Raw genomic sequence first — 17863 nt, forward strand, 5'->3', positions numbered from 1 at the left:
AAAATTTATTGAAAGTTTTAATTGTCTTCTTCTGAAAAGAGGTTTCAGCAGCATGTAAAGCAGTTTGTTCTATTGTTTTTTAAAGCATGTCCATTCATTTGTTTGACATCTTAGTTAAGAAATAGTTTGTAGCTGGGCAGGGTATTGCATGCCCTTATCCCGGCACTTGGGAGGCAGAGGCAGGTGGATTTCTGAGTTCGAGGCCAGCCTGGTCTACAGAGTGAGTTCCAGGGCAACCAGGGCTACACAGAGAAACCCTCTCTCAAAAAACCAAAAAAAAAAAAAATATATATATATACTAGCCTCTTACTTGTTATTTTGTTTGTTTCCTGTATATATGTTTTTAAAATCTGATGTATTAGGAATTAAAGAATGCTGAAATAGCTTTAAGAACCCAGAAGACACCACCTGGACTCCAACATGAAAATACAGCTCCTGCTGAGTAAGTTATTAGATTTTTTTTTAAACTGAAGTTTTTAATTTTATAACAGCAGAACAGTAATCATATGCAGAATTTTTGGTTTACTACATGGGAAGGCTTAACTTGGATCTTTATAATGATTTCTCCTAGTTATCCTAAGAGGGTGGTTTATTCTTGCCTTACTAAAAGGCTAAGATCTGAGTTCCAACTACCTTTGATAAGATAACAGCATGACAGAGTCCAAGAGTCCAAGTGTTCACTGACTGCAGCCAGTGTGCTCCACTCTGGCCCTGTGCTACCTCTTTCAGGCCATCCCTCCTAGTCTTAGTGACCTTGGAAGTGAGGGTTGTGTGGTTGTGCATGTGTGTGCGTGTGCTTCCTTGTGCTTGCGCGCGCGTGTGTGTGTGTGTGTGTGTGTGTGTGTGTGTGTGTGTAGGCGCACGCGTGCATGTGCATGATTCTTGCTCCTGTACTTTCCCCTTTTTCCTTTTCCTTAAGGAATTCATTTTAGAATTGCAGAAAATTTCAATAACACGAATTTTCTGTGTACTATTTATCCAAATCCCTTATATTAGCATGTTTATTTTGTTTTCACATTCTGTGTGTCTGTTTACATCCCTCCCCCAACACCTTGTATTGTTTGCAAACATAATAGCTTTTTAAAAATTTATTTATTTTTATGAATATGATTACACTGTAGCTGTACAGATGGTTGTGAGCCTTCACATGGTTGCTGGGAATTGAATTTAGGACCTCTGCTCCTGTCAGTCAACCTTGCTCTTTCAGTCTCTGCTTGCTCCAGCCCAAAGATTTATATATGTAAGTGCACTGTAGCTGTCTTCAAGCAAACCAGAAGAGGGCGTGTGATCTCATTACAGTTGGTTGTGAGCCACCATGTGGTTGCTAGGATTTGAACTTTGGACCTTTGAAAGAGCAGTCAGTGCTCTTCTCTCCAGTCCCCATAATGGCTTAAGGATAGTTGCTTATATAACACTACAATTAACCAAGTTCAGGAAATAGCTGATACTCAGATTAGCATGACATGCTTCCATTCTGATTTCACCTTGCCTTTTTCATACTAGCAGCATAGTTCATGTTGCCAAAAGTTTTTTCACCTATTCATCCCCTTCCCCTATCTCATTTTTCTGCCTCTCTCCCTGGTATGTGCCTTACCACTATATTGCCCTCCTAGCCATTGATTACACATTTCTTACAGAAAAACACACAAATATCTTTTATAAAGAAACTATTAAATACTTGATTATAAAATTTATTGATAGCTGTACTTTGATTTAACTTTTTAAACTTTAGACTTCTAGAGAACATGAAAAATGTACATAGAATTTGCATAAATTCTTTTCTTCACTGTCCCTAATGGTGATATACTGAAGAACTATAATGTAATTATCAATAGTAGGAAACTAACAGTGATAAAACATTTTTAACTAAAACAACTTAGAATCTTACTGATTCCCCTCCTTCACATTAATGCATGTCTCCCCTCCTAGGATCCTGTTGTGGGTTATATTGCATTTATTTGTAATTTTCCTTAATCTCTACCTGTCTGTATAGGTGAATCCTAACTTGTGTTAGACGACCTGCTACTTCCAAAGATATAAAGTCACTTGGTAATGTGCCCTCCATGATTGGAATAATGATACATCAGTAGTATTCAGTGCTTGGGAGTTTGCTTCAGTTACCCTTATCCTAAAATGAAAGCCCCACTTAGAAGAGGACATTTACTTATATATTTGTATTTTTAAGTATAAAGGAAATAATGTTTCGAATATTTGGTGTAACTCTTTATAGCTACTTCAGAATCTTGGTTCAGCAGTTTGAGGTACAGCTTCAGCAGTACAGGCAGCAGATTGAAGAACTAGAAAACCATCTTGCCACTCAAGCAAACAATTCACATATAACTCCTCAAGGTAACATCCCTACTATGGTAATTCTGTGATAGCACCACTATGTTATTTATTGATGGGTGGTTAAATTTGTATAGTAGGTGTGCAAACAACTATTAGTGCTTGTCTTAAGCTGTTCTAAGAAAATTTCCTAAAAAGCCTTTGGTAAGCCTTAGTTCCCTGGAAATGCTTTATTAAAAATACTTTGGTGACAAGAAGTGACAGTCTAGAACTTCTTCCTTCCTAGGTTACTAATGGAAATGTTCTTTCAGTCTTCTTAGCCTGCTGTCTTCTGTAGTTGATAATCTTTTCCTTCTGCATATTAACTACCAAAACTAAGAGTAGTAGAAAAATAAAATTAATTGTTACATATTTGTTTCATAATTTTCTCTTACAGATTTATCAATGGCTATGCAGAAAATTTATCAAACATTTGTAGCTTTAGCTGCACAACTTCAGTCTATTCATGAAAATGTAAAGGTAAGCATTCCTCACTAATTCACCTGTCTGCATATAAGACCTTGGGAATTAACTGATGTTAGCACCCATTTTCCCCCATCACTATTGTTAGTGATCATACAGCGTTGATCTGTGTTTGTGTGATGCTTGTGTAACCTACATTCAGATTGTTTCAGTATGCATTGAACTATAGAAAACAAACATCTTTAGTGATAGAGCCTTCTTTGTGATGACTGTATAATGTGTGTTTTATTAATATTTATTGATCATAAAGCTAAAGAAAACCTGTTTACAGTTCCTGTTAATACAGGAAACTTTTTACCAAATAATGTAATTTTTATTTGAATACTGTAAATGAAATAATTTATTATTGAATATTTTTGTCTTTATGTAATTATGTTAGCTTTAAATTTTTATTTAGGTGCAGGCCAGACAGATAGCTTTTTTTTTTTATTTAAGTGAAATGTAAAAGTATACTTTTTTTGCAGCTAATTAAATATAAGTTCTTAGTTATCTTTACTCCAGGAAATGCTTAAATTCAAAGCTGCTAAACCTGACTCTGAGTGAGTTATGGAGACAGTTCTTTGAGTATGTTCATATCTATTTGATGCATGGTAATGGGGTTTTAAAAATGTTAACTGTTTTAAACTGGGTCATTTTAAAATTGTTAGTATATACCAAAAGATTTGAAACTTTAAAGCCGCTGGGCAGCGGTGGTGGTGGCACCCGCCTTTAATCCCAGCACTCTGGGAGGCAGAGGCAGGCGGGTTTCTGAGTTTGAGGCCAGCTTGGTCTACAGAGTGAGCTCCTGGACAGCCAGGGCTATACAGAGAAACCCTGTCTCGAAAAAAACCAAATCCAAAAAACCAAAAAAAAAAAAAAAAAAAAAAAAAAGAAAAAAGAAAGAAACTTTAAAGCCTTTTAAAGAAAATTTCTGAAGGGAGACTATCAGATTTTCTTAAGAATCTTATCAGGCTGATAAATGCTGTTCTAAGATTTTAAACTGGTGAAGATTATTCTTTGTTGAGGTATGTCTTGTGCTGCTTATAAATTTAGTTTATTATGAATGTTTCCAGGCAAACAAAATAGTAGAACATGGTGTGATGAGCACCCAGGCTCCTCCACTTCTCTTCAGATCCTGCTTCTTTGATCATTTCACCACTCTCTGAGCTTTTGTTTCTTTTATTATTTTAAAATTTCTTTATAAGTTATGTATAAAAGTGCCTTCGTGTCTACATAATCTGGGTATCGTGTGTGCTTGGTGCCCATAGAGGCTAGAAGAGGGCATCCATTCCCTTAGAGCTGGAGTTACAGATGCTTGTGAGCTAATAACTGCAGAGGCCAGCCTTGAACTCGCCTCCATCTCAGGCAAGCCTTGGGTGTGTCTCTCTGCCTCCTCTCTGTAACACCAGGCCTGGTTAAAGTTGTCAGCTTTTCCCACAGTGGTTTGAAAAATAGCCTTTTTGGACAGAAAACAGGCTGAGATTGCTATAAATAGATAATTTCAGTTGTCTCATTTCTGATTTGTTTTCTATTTGTGACAGGGTCTTGCTATATATCCTAAAGTGGTCTGGAGCGCCTGTCTCAGCTCCCCTAATTATTTCTTGTTCTATTTAAATATATTTCTAAGACCCAAAGATGTGACTTTGATCAGATTGTTATGTGTCTTGGTTAGGATTTCAGTTGCTGTGACAAAACACTGACCAAAATTGCCTGGGGGGAGGTAAGGGTTTATTTCCTCTTACAAAACTCAGGTCATTCTGTGTTCTTGAGGAGAGTTGGGGCAGGAATTTGAAGCAGGAACTGAAGGGGCACTGTTTGCTTCTTGTGCCTTGCTCTGCCATCTTTGTCATACAGATCAGGACTACCTGTCCAGGGTTGACACTGCTCACATCAATTACTAATGAATAAAATCCTTGACAGACTTGCTAGTAGGCTACAGAGGCATGTTCTCAGTTGAGAGTCTGTCTTGCCATAGAACTCTATCTTATGTCAAATTAACAACTAGCCAGGAAATTATTTTACCATCTATTTTCATATTAAGTTCTAAGCAAGCTAAACATATAAGCTTTAAATTTGTGTTGAGCTTTGTGAATCTCACAAGAAATTATCTTGGTTCTATTCCCATGGAATTTACCAATTGAGAGAGACTTACCCTACTCAGCACACCTCAGTGACATTATCAAAGCAGGAAGTTTTAAAATACATCATATATTCAAGGCCAGCCTGGTTTATAGAGCAAGGACAGCCAGGGCTACACAGAGAAACCCTGTCTAGAACAACAGGATTTTTCCGGGGCTGGGGGGAATGATCATGTAAATAATGGTTGGTGTTAGGTGTGTGGGTAGTCCCTTTTCCCTTTTTAAAAAATGTTTTTGTGAAGCCTTGGGCCATTACTTCCTATTATTGGAAGTTGCACCATGTGTGGGAATGTATATGGAACACAGAAAGGAAGAATGGATTTGAGAACAGTAACGAGCTTTTGTTTTCCTCACTTTGTTTCTATTAATATTCGGTTCTTAGCAGGGCCACTTTGGTCCTTTTTAACAGTAGTGAAGCTTGGAACTGGAGTATTAAAAATGAACAGCCACGTAAAAGGATAACAATAGCTTTAAGTAGTACACTAATAAGATATGTAAGTGTATGTTTGGTAGTGACAAAGAGTCTAATACTTAAGAAAGTTAAGAAATATGAAAACTACCTTTCTAAAAAAATTAGGATAAAATCTATATAATTAGGTTAGGTTTGTAATAAAAATGCTTTATACTTAATATGAAATAGGATTGATGGCCTTAATGGGATTATTTATTGAATTAGGTAATTTGGCAATTTTATTTGACAAAGTTGAAGCCCCACTCTTTCCCTCAGTCTTTCTGCGATTAAAAGTGTGAAATCTTATTTTATCATATGACACCCAGTCATTTAAAAGTTTATTTAACTGGTTGTCTTTTTTTTTTTTTTTGGTTTTTTTTTTTTTTTTTTTTTTTTGGTTTTTTTGAGACAGGGTTTCTCTGTATAGCCCTGGCTGTCCTGGAACTCACTCTGTAGACCAGGCTGGCCTCGAACTCAGAAATCCGCCTGCCTCTGCCTCCCAGAGTGCTGGGATTATAGGCGTGTGCCACCACCGCCCAGCTTAACTGGTTGTCTGAGTCAGGGTTTCTATTCCTGCACAAACAAGAAACCAAGAAACATGTTGGGGAGGAAAGGGTTTATTCTACTTACACTTCCACACTGCTGTTGATCACCAAAGGAAGTCAGGACTGGAACTCAAGCAGGCCAGGAAGCAGGAGTTGATGCAGAGGCCATGGAGGGATGTTACTTACTGGCTTGCTCAGCTTGCTCTCTTATAGAATCTAGGACTACCAGTCTAGGGATGGCTCCACCCACAATGGATTCTCCTACCCTTAATCACTAACTGAGAAAATGCCTTATAGCTGGATCTCATGGAGGCATTTCCTCAACTGAAGCTCCTTTCTCAGTGATAATTCTAACTTGTGTCAAGTTGACACACAAAACCAGCCAGTACACTGGTATATATTTAATACTTCCAATCTGAAGGTTATAAGAAAGTTGGATGCTTAAGGGAAAAGTTTGTGATAAACTGTAGTACCTACTTAAATATTATTCTGTTTGGATGTAATCTTAGCCTATAAAACAAGAGTATTTTAGGTGGGGTAGTGTAAAGATTTATGACAGCAGTAACAAACAGTATTCACAGGAGTGATAGGGCTTCAGGCCTTGTCATGTCAGTGTCAGTTACTTGCTGTCTAATTTGTAGTTTACATGGAATGTATAACGTGACCAATGTTTGTTTATCTTTCCAACTCATTTAATAGAAGAAATACATGTTCCCAACATGGAACTCAGTTTCTTTTCCCCTCCCTTCCTTCCTTCCTTCCATCTTTTTAGGTGCTTAAAGAACAGTATCTCAGCTACAGAAAAATGTTTTTGGGTGATGCTGTGGATGTGTTTGAAGCCAGGAGAACAGAAGCCAAGAAGTGGCAGAATGCACCCAGAGTTACTACTGGACCCACTCCTTTCAGCACCATGCCAAACGCAGCAGCCGTTGCCATGGCTGCAACACTTACACAGCAGCAACAGCCTGCTACAGGTCTGAATGCATTCAAGTTATAGCTTCTTACTGTTCAAATGCAGAGAACATTATGTGCATTTTTATAAGTCTTCCTTTTGTGTGAGCACTGACAAAATTTCTATGAATAGCTGTCCAATCTAAAAAATGTGATAGACACAATTATAAACATACCTGAAACAAAAGGCAGGGTAGTTTAGCAATAACTATACATCCAATGTTGAATATTGTGAATTTACTTACTGTTATTTGCTGTATTGCTATAGATGCCCTTTAGAATATAGTGTTTCACTACTGAATTACACTTAAGAAAAACATTAGATTCTCGAGTTGTGATTGTGCCCTTTATTGTTTTAAAGTCAGAGGTAATTCACCTGTACCATATGTTGCATTTTTTAGGTATGATAATAATTGATGGTGCATTCTCAGTCTCGTACATAATGATTGCAGAGTATTTGCAATCTGGATGCAGTTACATTTCTATTGAAGATGTTTGTTGAAGGTTCATAGGTTCATTTGGATGTACTTTGATTGGAAACAAAATAACAATTCCTTTAAGAGTCAATCAGGTTTGAAGAAGGTGCATGCTGGGTTTTTTTTAACTTCCTAGTGGACTGAGTTAGCAAGATCAGGAAGGTTTGAGATTGGATTGTACACTACATAGGACCTTAGTCCTTGGTTGAATTTGCAGTGTTTTTGTGATGTGGTTCTTCAGTGATTCATTTGGAATTTTGGGAATTGATTAGTTGTTTTATTCCTGGTAGTTTTTTATCGGGTTTGAAGTTTGACATAGAAAAATGTGATCTTAAAAGTTTCCCTTTCCCCCTTGATGATTCATAAATTTTTGAGTGAGCCTTATTCTGTAGTGTATGTCTTTCTGACAGTTTCATATAATAGTAAACTGCAATATTAAAAAGTGAAAACCAAACAAAATAGATGTTTGGGTTGCACTCAGGCCATCTGTACTAACTAGGGAAGCATGCTCTAGTCACTGTTTTCACATTGAATGACAGCATTGACCTGCCATCAAGTAAAAAGTTGTTGATGAAATTAAGCAAAATCCTCCACATTCCATGGCTGGATCTGTGTGAATGGTGGTTCCCATAAGCACTATCTAGTAGCTCTCTAGCTGGCTAGAGTGTAGACTTCTGTTGATAGACTATGCTTTGGAGTAATGGGGTATCAATCCCAACACTATGATTTTCAGTTTTCATTATTTAATACCTAATCAATCAGTCACTCTTCATCATCCCTAAGGCAAGATAGAGAAATGTTGTTTGGATATGTGTCAACAAAATATACTTTATTTTCAAGAGAATAAGTAAAGTTTGAGAAAAGAAGAGTTGTCCAAACTCTTGGGCTCTAAATTAATCTCTTCTGTAGTAAGTAAATATTAAGCAAAATCACCTGTCAAAGGACTGTTTTTCCTCCCTTTTTTTTTAACAATAGAATTTCTCTGTGTCTCCCTGGCCTGGAACTCACAGATCTGCTTGCCTCTGCCTACAGAGTGAGTGCTGAGATTAAAGGCATGAGCCACCACACCCAACTTTTTTTTTAACCTTTTTAACATGTAAACTGTATAATCTTAAGAAGTTTATAGGCACAGACATGAAGACAGGTGCTTATTCTATAAATATGGTGTCTCCTGTGAACTAGGTTGGTCAAATACAACCGTAGATAATACAGGGAAGGCCTCTGCTCTGTCTTATATTTGCTAACCTTGTAGGAATTGTTGGGAAGCTTTGGTTCATGGGCTTTAATTTCACCTGTTATTTTACTTGGTTTCCCCACACTCATACCAGGAGCAATTCTCACTTACACTATGATCTTGTAGTTTTAGGGTGTATATAAGATTTTCTGATTAGGTGGCAGGAATTGGAATTTATTAACCTGGGTACTCTTACAGTATTTGTACTGTAGTTGAATCAGGTTGTTAACTATTGATAAATAACAGTGGTAACAATTTTGCATTATGTTTCTTTTCCATTTTGTTTCCCTAAAAGCTTCTTTCTGGCTCTGCAGTCACTTTATACCCTCACATTAGTCCTTGGTTAGCACACTGTATTATTGTGAGGCTTTAGGAGTTCTGTTAGATACTGATATTATGAATTGCATCCCATTTAATTAAGCCCTGATACATTTTGTTTTGTATCCAAGAAGATAGTCCCAAGCAGTACTTTTCATGAAATCCCTTTAAGTCCCAAATTGAAACCATCTAGAGAAACTGGACAAAGCTTGTATGTTTTTATACACAGCTGTTGCTGTATAGATGTGCATTATTAAAGTGTTTTATTTGCATATAGATTTTTTTATTTAATTGATATAAATAGTGACATAAAAGGACAGTAGCTTGTCTTAGATTGTTGCTTTTTTTTTCAAGGTAGCTTTTTTTTTTCTTTTGTCTTTCTAGGAGGTGGAAGGATGTACTTAATTTTAAAGGATTTACTGTTTGGTTTGGTTTGGTTTTGGTTTTGATGGTGGTGGTGGTGGTGGTGGTGGTAGTGGGATTGAATCCAGGACCTTGTATGTGCTAACAAGTCTAGACTTTACTACTGAACTGTCTCCCCAACCCACTATTGCTTATTTTTAATGAAAACAAATTTGAGCTTAGGCATATTTTAATTTGTGGCTCTTTGTTAAGACTGAGTTCATGAAAACCCAGTTTATTCATACATAAAGTGAATATCATTGTGTGGATGAGTTCATGTACACTTGTTCACAAATATTCCTCAGATCTCCCAAAAACCTCAGTAGATTTATATTAGGCTGATCAATATGAGCTTGATTTAGGATGGATTTTTTTTTCAATCAGTGTATTAAGGTTAAATTTTGTTGTTATCATACTTAAAAGTTGTTGATGTTTACATAAGATTTTTCTCATGTGACTTTAGCTTCCATTTTTTAAGGAGAGCTGAAGCATTTGTGAGGAATTCCTGCTTTCTAGCTTTAGGTGAAGGTTTGGACATTTAAGGTGTAGTGTTGAATCAGAAATGTTAAATATTTCATTTTAGTTTCTTGTGGTTTCATGATAGTGTTGTTTTAATAACCAAAGGAACATTCCCCATTAAAAGTATCAAGAATAAGTTTTTATCAGGGGAAGGCATTTTTGTTTTTTTAAAAGGTGACTTACAAGTAACAATGGTATTTACATTAGACATTTTTGGTGACCATGGAAAATTATAAGAAATTCTAGCACTTTAGTCTTTTTCCTATAAGTACAGTTTTACATTAAATAAGGTAATATTTATTCTAGAAAATATGAATTACAGTGCTAAACCTGATTTTGTTGTATGTGAATTTAATATGGAAACTTTTGTAAAATGTTTCTTTACATAGAAATTTCTCTTTAGGCAATCATTGGTCTATATTATTGATTTGATTTTACTTGTAGAACTAAGAGCCCCTCATTGAGTGAATATTCAGATTTCAAAGTGACTTGAATTGTTTACATAGCTTCTACCTGAAGGATTTAGAATCTGTTTTCTGATAGCAAAACTAATATATATATGGTGGCCAGAGTATAATTATGTTAATACTTGGGCCTGGGAGATAATTTATCATGAGCTTTTACTATTTAAAATGTTATACATTTGCCTACTATTTTATAAATGATGTTGCCTTCAGAATTCGTGTGAAGGTAGAAAATTCAAAAATATCTCGCATCTTTTGTGCAATGGGAAGTCTTGTCATTGTCAGATGCATTTCGATGTCCTAAATATGATTGCAGAAATTGTTCTGTTGCTTTTAAAAAATGGACCTACATATGACAAAATCCACGCTATCTAGGTAATTCTCCCAACTTGTAAGGCTGAGGACTGTGGTGTGCATTGTTCTTTAGCGTCTTCCACCAGCAGTGCCTCCTGTTAAAATGTGACAGTCTCCCAATGTTAAAGAAACTGGACATATGCTTTCTCTGTTGTTTTTGTTAGACATAAGAAAGTAATATGTTTCTTTTCCTGTTGTAACATTTTACAAAAGAGCTGCTAGTCAGGTCTTTATTCTTAAATTAATCTCAAACTGGATGTAAGAATTTAAACATATTTTTTAATTTATTTTTTTAATAGTAGTATAAGAACTCTGGCTGCTATTTAGTTGTTATTCTGTTTTCTGGGTAGAAGCTATTTTAAAAAGTCCAGTTTCTGTCCCAGGGTAGCAAAATGTACTTCCTCATTTTGTTATTTTGTGCTTTATAAATTTACACTACCTTTTGAATATACAAACCTCATTCTTCATTGGACAACGTGAAGGCTTGGGTTTTTTAAAGTTAAATTTGAAGGTGCAGTTTGCTTTGGCATTCCCTCAGCTCCAAGATGTATTACCACTGTGCTTGCAGAGGCCAGGACTGAGATTGTACTATGAAACTTACTGAGTAGTTTTCATAAATTATTATCAAATGAGAGATTTTTAGATTTTTGTATCCTGTTTAGTTTAAAACAAAAAGAGTAGTTATCACAAGGGGCTAGTACGTTTGATGCTGTTGTTGCCAAACAAACTGAGCCAAATCCCTGACGTAGCAGGTGTGGAAAGGATGACACGTGGCTTTGATTGTGAGTACATTTTTCAGAATGTTGGGAAGGAGCTTCTGAAGCCTTGACTGTATTGGGTCTGTGAAGGTGCACACGTGCCTTTGTAAATGTTCATTCTCCATCTCATGAATCAGGGGATGAGTGGTGAATTGTAGCAGAGCTGAAGAATAGAACTCAATATCACTTCTGTGAACAAGTTGGAATTGTCATGTTACTGTGTAATTGGTTTGCTTTTAAGATGAACAATAAATTAAATAAAATAAAACATTGTCTTGTTTTTTTATCTATTTATTATATATTACCATTTCTGTACTATAAGAAGTCATACCTAATTTTTTTGGGTGCTTTATGAAGTAACATGATAGTTTTACTATATTAGTGTCAGTCTCTTGGTCATTGGAACTTGACTCTAATACTGGAAGCTTGTTTTTTAAAAAGGAAAGTAAAACCTTATTATTACACCAAATAGTTGTATCAGAAAAAAAGTAGAACTAAAACAATTTTAGAAATATAAAATCTATAACTTGTGAGGCATTAAATATTTCAAATTATCAGTACATTAAACTTTTGAACATTTTTCATTGTGACAAACCTCTTTTAACTGTGTAGCTATAAGCAGATTAATTAAAAAAATTTTTTTTCAGATAAAACATTTGGGCTAGATAAGCTAGGTGAGAAAGACATTTTGAAATCAAAGTTTTAACAAGTGAAGTTTGTTAAAAAAAATAATGTTCAGCTTTAAAATAATCTCATAAAGGAACTTTAATCTTGAAAGAGTAAGGCAAATTTGTTTTTCCCCCCGTTTTTTTTCATACCAGGGCCACAGCCATCTCTGGGAGTTAGTTTTGGAACGCCATTCGGCTCAGGTATTGGCACTGGCTTGCAATCAAGTGGCTTAGGTTCTTCAAACCTTGGAGGTACACTTTACATTTTCTCATATTTCATTTGGACTGATGGTAGCCTGTAACACATTTCTAAGAGGATCTGTTGCTATTTGGGAAATTAAGGTTCCATCTGGCAAAAAAGGATTCTCTAAACAGAATCATTGTTTTCTAGCATTCGCTCCAGAGCTTAAAAAGCCATTCTGTCCTCTGGAAAGTAGATAGAAAGAAGTACTACAGCTAAGTGGCAGTGAGTTTTGTGTGTTCCAGTCAATGTGCTGAAATGTAAACTTGAGAATTTCTTAGCTTAAATCAACTTAGTCTTAATTGAACTTTTAAAGACTAGTTCTAATATAACTTTGGAATCCAATCTATGACATCATATAGATATTCCTGATCGTGAACTTTTTTTTTAACCTTAGAGTGACCACTTTAAACAGAATTTTATTGTAAATTAAATAGCTTGGCATTTGTCATTTAATGCACTCTAGCATGTTTGACTGTATACATGCATAAGCAATTCAGATTATTCTAATTGTTTCATAAGCTAGTAAGGTAAGTCTATAAAGACATTAATTATAAATGTGTTCACAATTCTTTTTCAATAATTGAGACTTTATTTTATTTTGATGAAATTAGAGGGTAATGATGGTTCCTGTATTACAAACTGTCCTACACTGAGAATTTTAGAATTATGAGAGGTAGTATAATCCCTCTTGACTGTGATCCACTTTCCATTGTGTTTTTTATAGGCAGTGATAGTTCACTGCCAGCTGAAGTATTTTCATAAGCCATTGCAGAATAACAAATGGACTTTGAGCTTTGCTAGAGGAATGTCGTATCTGGTTGAGTGCTACCCAGCATGCGTGAAGCCCTGGTTCTGTTTCTAAGTGCAAATCTAGGGAGTGGGAGTGTATACCTGGAATCCCAGCACTCTGGAGGCAGGGGGATCAGAAGTTCTGGGTCATCCTCATCTACAAGGGGAAAATAACAGAAGACTAATAATAACAAAGAATTTGGAGTTTATAAAGAAAATATCTGGTAAACTGTATTGACTACTTAGAATTTCTTCATGGACTTTGTATGATGAAAATGTGTTTTAAGAGGAAAGACTGTTAGTGTTAACATGGAGAGTAGCATGGCAGAATTTACTGTTACAGTGTAGATTGAGGTAGCGGACTGTCCTGTAATTAGTAAGGAGCAGAGAAAGCATACTTACCTCAGAATATTCTAGTATTTATACTGTTGTGCAAGTCATGCTTGTTTATGAATTTAGCCTTTTTATATTTCTGAGATGAAATAATCCTTCAGTTAAGCATATATCTAATACTTTCTACTCATTTCAGTGGTGAAAATAGCCTATGTGATCTTGATTTTTAATAGCCTTGTTCTTTGAAAATTGCTGCTAGGCCATAAACTAGTTTGGGTAGTTACAAATTAGTGTTTTATTTAGAATTAATCTGCTCAAGAACTCTTAATGCCTCAATAAGTCTGTGTTTGTGAACATTGCATTTATTTGGCCTGTGGTGGTGGTTGGTTTTCTTGTGAGTACACTGTAAACTGTGTTTTATGTGCACTGTGTATTTTTTCTATTACCTTCCACTAGGATTTGGAGCTAGCTCTGGTTTCGGATGCGGTACCACAGGGACCTCTACATTTGGATTTGGAACAACAGATAAACCCTCAGGAAGTCTTAGTGCAGGTTTGTGTGCTTCTGCCTGAATTCCAGGCAGATTAAAAAGTGAAAATCATTCAATTAAAGATTACACTTCTTATTCTCAGTAACCCCTGAAGATCCCTAATTCACTTTCTACTCTGAGGACCCATGTATGCCTAACTACATTGTATAGCCTTGCTGTTAGTGGCTGTATGTACTAAGACTTCCTAGAGATTCATTTGAATCCTAGTGACTGACTTTATGGTTTAAGGCTCCCATCCCCGCCACCCCACCCCATCCCATTAACCCAGTAGTTATATTTTGGTGGTTTGTTTTTCAACCAGAACTTTTTATTTGTGTTTTGTACTGGGGGTGGGAACTAGGGTTTTTACCCACATTAAGCAAGCACTCCACCGCTGAGCTATTTCTCCAGCTTACTTATTATTTTTCACTTGGAACCATGGTCTGTCTCACTGAGAGACCAGGCTGGCCTTTCACTTGTGCTCCTGCCTCAGCTGGGTATTGTAGCTGAAACTGCAGGCCTGTACTGCCAGGCAGCCCGACATACAACAGTCCAAACGGTTGTTAGCACCTCTGATTTTAAGGGGTAGAATAGCTTATGAATAATGACTAACTTGACTCTGTGTTCACTTTTAAGTAGGTCTAATCTACTTCTAGTAGAAAACCCCAAATTTTGTCTCCCTTTATATTTACTTTATATTTGTAAATACTGACTTGCCCTGATGTATAATATGTAAGGATAAATATATCTAAAATAGTGGTGTGACACTGTTCAAAAAATGTGTTCAAATTTAGGAAATTCCACTTATCAGTAGCATTTAAAGTCAACAGTGCCAGTGGAGTAAGATTTGTAATCAGTAGAATCAGGACTAGAACATAAATACTGGGTCAGGTAACCAGGCATCCAGGGCACTTGCTCTTAATTATAAAGACTCTTTATATGCATTGTTTGCATTCTCTTGATCATTGAGGTGGGTTGAGGTTTTCTTGGAAGGCTTGGGATTTAAGGGCAGGCCCAGATGCCTTGAATGTGTTTTCTAAAATGTTTTTTGGTGAGTCTGAGTAGAAAGACACTGACATATATGTAATGATGTAATTTTATGCACATATATAATCATATACAGAATAATATACAATTGTATGTGCACATAAAACATGTTACAATACAGACAAGGAAGTTTCTGGTAGCTTGACTTTTCCTGTATATTTTAGTTAATCTGTGCTCACCTCCTCTGTCTCTCAGGACACTCTTTAGCTGTTAGCTAGATTATCTTTCTGTAATGCTCCGTGTTCAGAAGCTCCATGCCATAGGCGTTTTCTACTCTTAGAAATTGTGTGTTCACAGATGAAAATTCCCACTCATCTCTGTTTTTTATATTTGTTTTTGTGATTTAACTTCTCATTTGAATATTTTCTTCCCTGAACATAAGGCTTTGGCAGCTCAAGTACATCTGGGTTTAACTTCAGCAATCCTGGCATCACGGCATCAGCTGGTTTGACATTTGGGGTGTCCAATCCTGCGTCTGCGGGGTTTGGAACAGGAGGACAGCTCCTTCAGTTGAAGAGACCTCCAGCTGGAAACAAGAGAGGAAAGAGATAAACATACGGGTCGATGTGTTTGCAGAGCTTAGCTGGCGCCGCTCAGTCTCTGATTCTATTTTTCTAATGATGTAGTAATTGAACTGCATCTCGGGAGATTTATAACATTTTGATATTCCTTGCTCTGGAACTTGAACTTTGTTTACCTTACCAAACATCTTTCTTGTGAATTCAGACTCCAGTTGCAGTTTTGTTGCTATTATTTTTGATTCTCCATGTAAGAAATGTTGTGATTAAATTACCCATTGATAGTGGTGGGAAAAAAATGCATCAACCTAATCCTATGATTTATCCTAGTATTAATAGCAATGTTTTTGTTGCTGAGGTTTATGCTGTGAATACATGCACATTGGTTTCTTATGCAGGTGGTATAAACTCTAAGGCCTGTGCTAGAAGTAGCTTGTTCTTTGACAAGGCCTTTTGAACTGTGCTGCAGGGCATCTTGTGGATATGTATGTAATTATATAGAGAGTAATGCACACAGTGTGTGCACATAAAATATATATTTACACACCTACAACTCCTGCCTCAGACTGTTGTCCTTTTCTAGTGTATTTAGTTATTCATTCTTTATGCTTTAGATCCTCGGTGCTTATAAAAAGAGCAACTTGGGGTACCTGGTCACTTCATTTGTTTATTAGACAGAAGTGATTCTTGATATCAGTATTTAACCCATTCAGCTTCATTAACCCCACTTTTCTGTTTTTATTTATACCTTGACCTTTAGGAGCTATTTCAACTGAGGAATGCTCTAAGGCTCATCAAACAGATTTTAGAAACCTTATTACCCAATATATATTCTTATGCTACTATTATGGGAATCTTTTTTGTAAAGGAGATGGACTTTTAGGAGAGTATGTGAACTCCAGACTGATGTTCTGGGGGCAAAGAGCTATTAAGCCAAATTGAATCTATGCAGGTTAAGGATGCAATGTTAATTCAGTAAGAACTTGTTTAGCTGTTTCAATACAGAATTCTTCTTATAGGGCTATTGAGAAACCAAATGAAGTGGCTTCTGAGCCTCATAATGTGCTGAGTCTTAATCTGGACTAGAGAAACTACATTTTAGGGAAAATCTTTGTACCCACTATAAACTCTGGTTTGAAGAGTGAGTGGAGCTCTGGTGAGTGCTTGGAGGTGTGTTAGGTTGTCTGTGTGACCTCTGTCTGTACTGCCAGTCTTGGTGTTGAGTGAGTATACACCACTGTGAAGGGAATTGCCTTAGGACCGTGTCACCGCGAAAGTAGTTTTCAGGTGGAATAAACACATGGAATTGCACGGAAATAGTTTAATTTTTTTACATAGAAGGTTTTGTATATAATGTTCATCAGTGAATATTTTCAGGATCATTTTCACCAAGGCATCTTTGTTTTTTTTCTAAAATAGGTGTGGTGTACATACATACATATACACATATATTTTTAGTATAATGTTACTTGGGTTTGATTATAAAAGTATTGTTGGTCTGTTTTATTTATCTGCATATAACAGTGATTGGCATTCCTGAATTCAATATTTGCATCTTGATGCATTAAAATAAGGAGAGTTATTTGTCTCTGAGCACTAAACATGTTTCTATTTGTATATTTTTGTAATTCTGCAACCCTCAGTCCAGATTATGGGGGAGGACAGGAAAAAGGTGTACTTTGGAATTAACCATCAGAGTTACATATACCATTACAAAAATACTGCTTCGTTGGTTAAGTACATTGTATTATGCTGCAAATATCTGAATATTTATATTTCTCTGGGTTATTTTTTTCTTTATATGCATTTTCATATGTTAAACCACTGGAGACTTGTAACATTCATTTGTGGTAGGAGTCAGAGTGTTGTCTTTGTCTCCTTTGTTTTCGCCTTGTCTATTATGGAAATAATAAAATTGTGTTAGTTGCTTTGAATCTTTGTAGGTCTCAGCAGTTGTACATGTTTCATTTTTTTAAATATATTTATTATATGTAAGTACACTGTAACTGTTTTCAGACACTCCATAAGAGGGTATCAGATCTCCTTAGGGATGATTATGAACCACTATGTGGTTGCTAGGATTTGAACGCAGGACCTTCAGAAGAGTAGTCAGTGCCCTTAACAGCTCACTGAGCCATCTTTCCAGTCTGTACATATTTAATTTTATTATTGCTTCTTTATTCTCTTTAATTGGCTTTTAGTGTTTTCTACACTTGTAAGATTTAGTCTTGTTCTCTTTTGTTTTAACAAAAGGCTAAAGAATGTAGCAAATTCTGACTGGGCAGATGGCCCAGTTGTTAAAGTGCTTGTTGTGTTGGTAAATGTGAGTAAATGCTGG

General features: G+C 36.0%; 1 protein-coding gene across 2 annotated transcripts in view; it reads left to right on the forward strand.

The window, feature by feature from the left end:
- Positions 1 to 17459, forward strand: part of Nup58 (nucleoporin 58) — a 34169-nt gene extending 16710 nt beyond the window's left edge. Inside the window, exons 9-15 of one of the 2 annotated variants that reach the window (XM_052191276.1) lie at positions 363 to 442; positions 2231 to 2349; positions 2723 to 2805; positions 6694 to 6895; positions 12219 to 12317; positions 13888 to 13983; positions 15390 to 17459. In XM_052191276.1, coding sequence (XP_052047236.1) covers positions 363 to 442; positions 2231 to 2349; positions 2723 to 2805; positions 6694 to 6895; positions 12219 to 12317; positions 13888 to 13983; positions 15390 to 15559 — 849 coding nt within the window. In that variant the 3' untranslated portion in view covers positions 15560 to 17459. The remainder of the gene's footprint in view (positions 1 to 362; positions 443 to 2230; positions 2350 to 2722; positions 2806 to 6693; positions 6896 to 12218; positions 12318 to 13887; positions 13984 to 15389) is intronic. The other variant, XM_052191277.1, reaches the window with a different exon arrangement.
- The last annotated feature ends 404 nt before the right edge of the window (positions 17460 to 17863 follow it).

Source organism: Apodemus sylvaticus, chromosome 8 (genome assembly GCF_947179515.1).
Source record: "Apodemus sylvaticus chromosome 8, mApoSyl1.1, whole genome shotgun sequence".
Classification (NCBI taxonomy): domain Eukaryota; kingdom Metazoa; phylum Chordata; class Mammalia; order Rodentia; family Muridae; genus Apodemus; species Apodemus sylvaticus.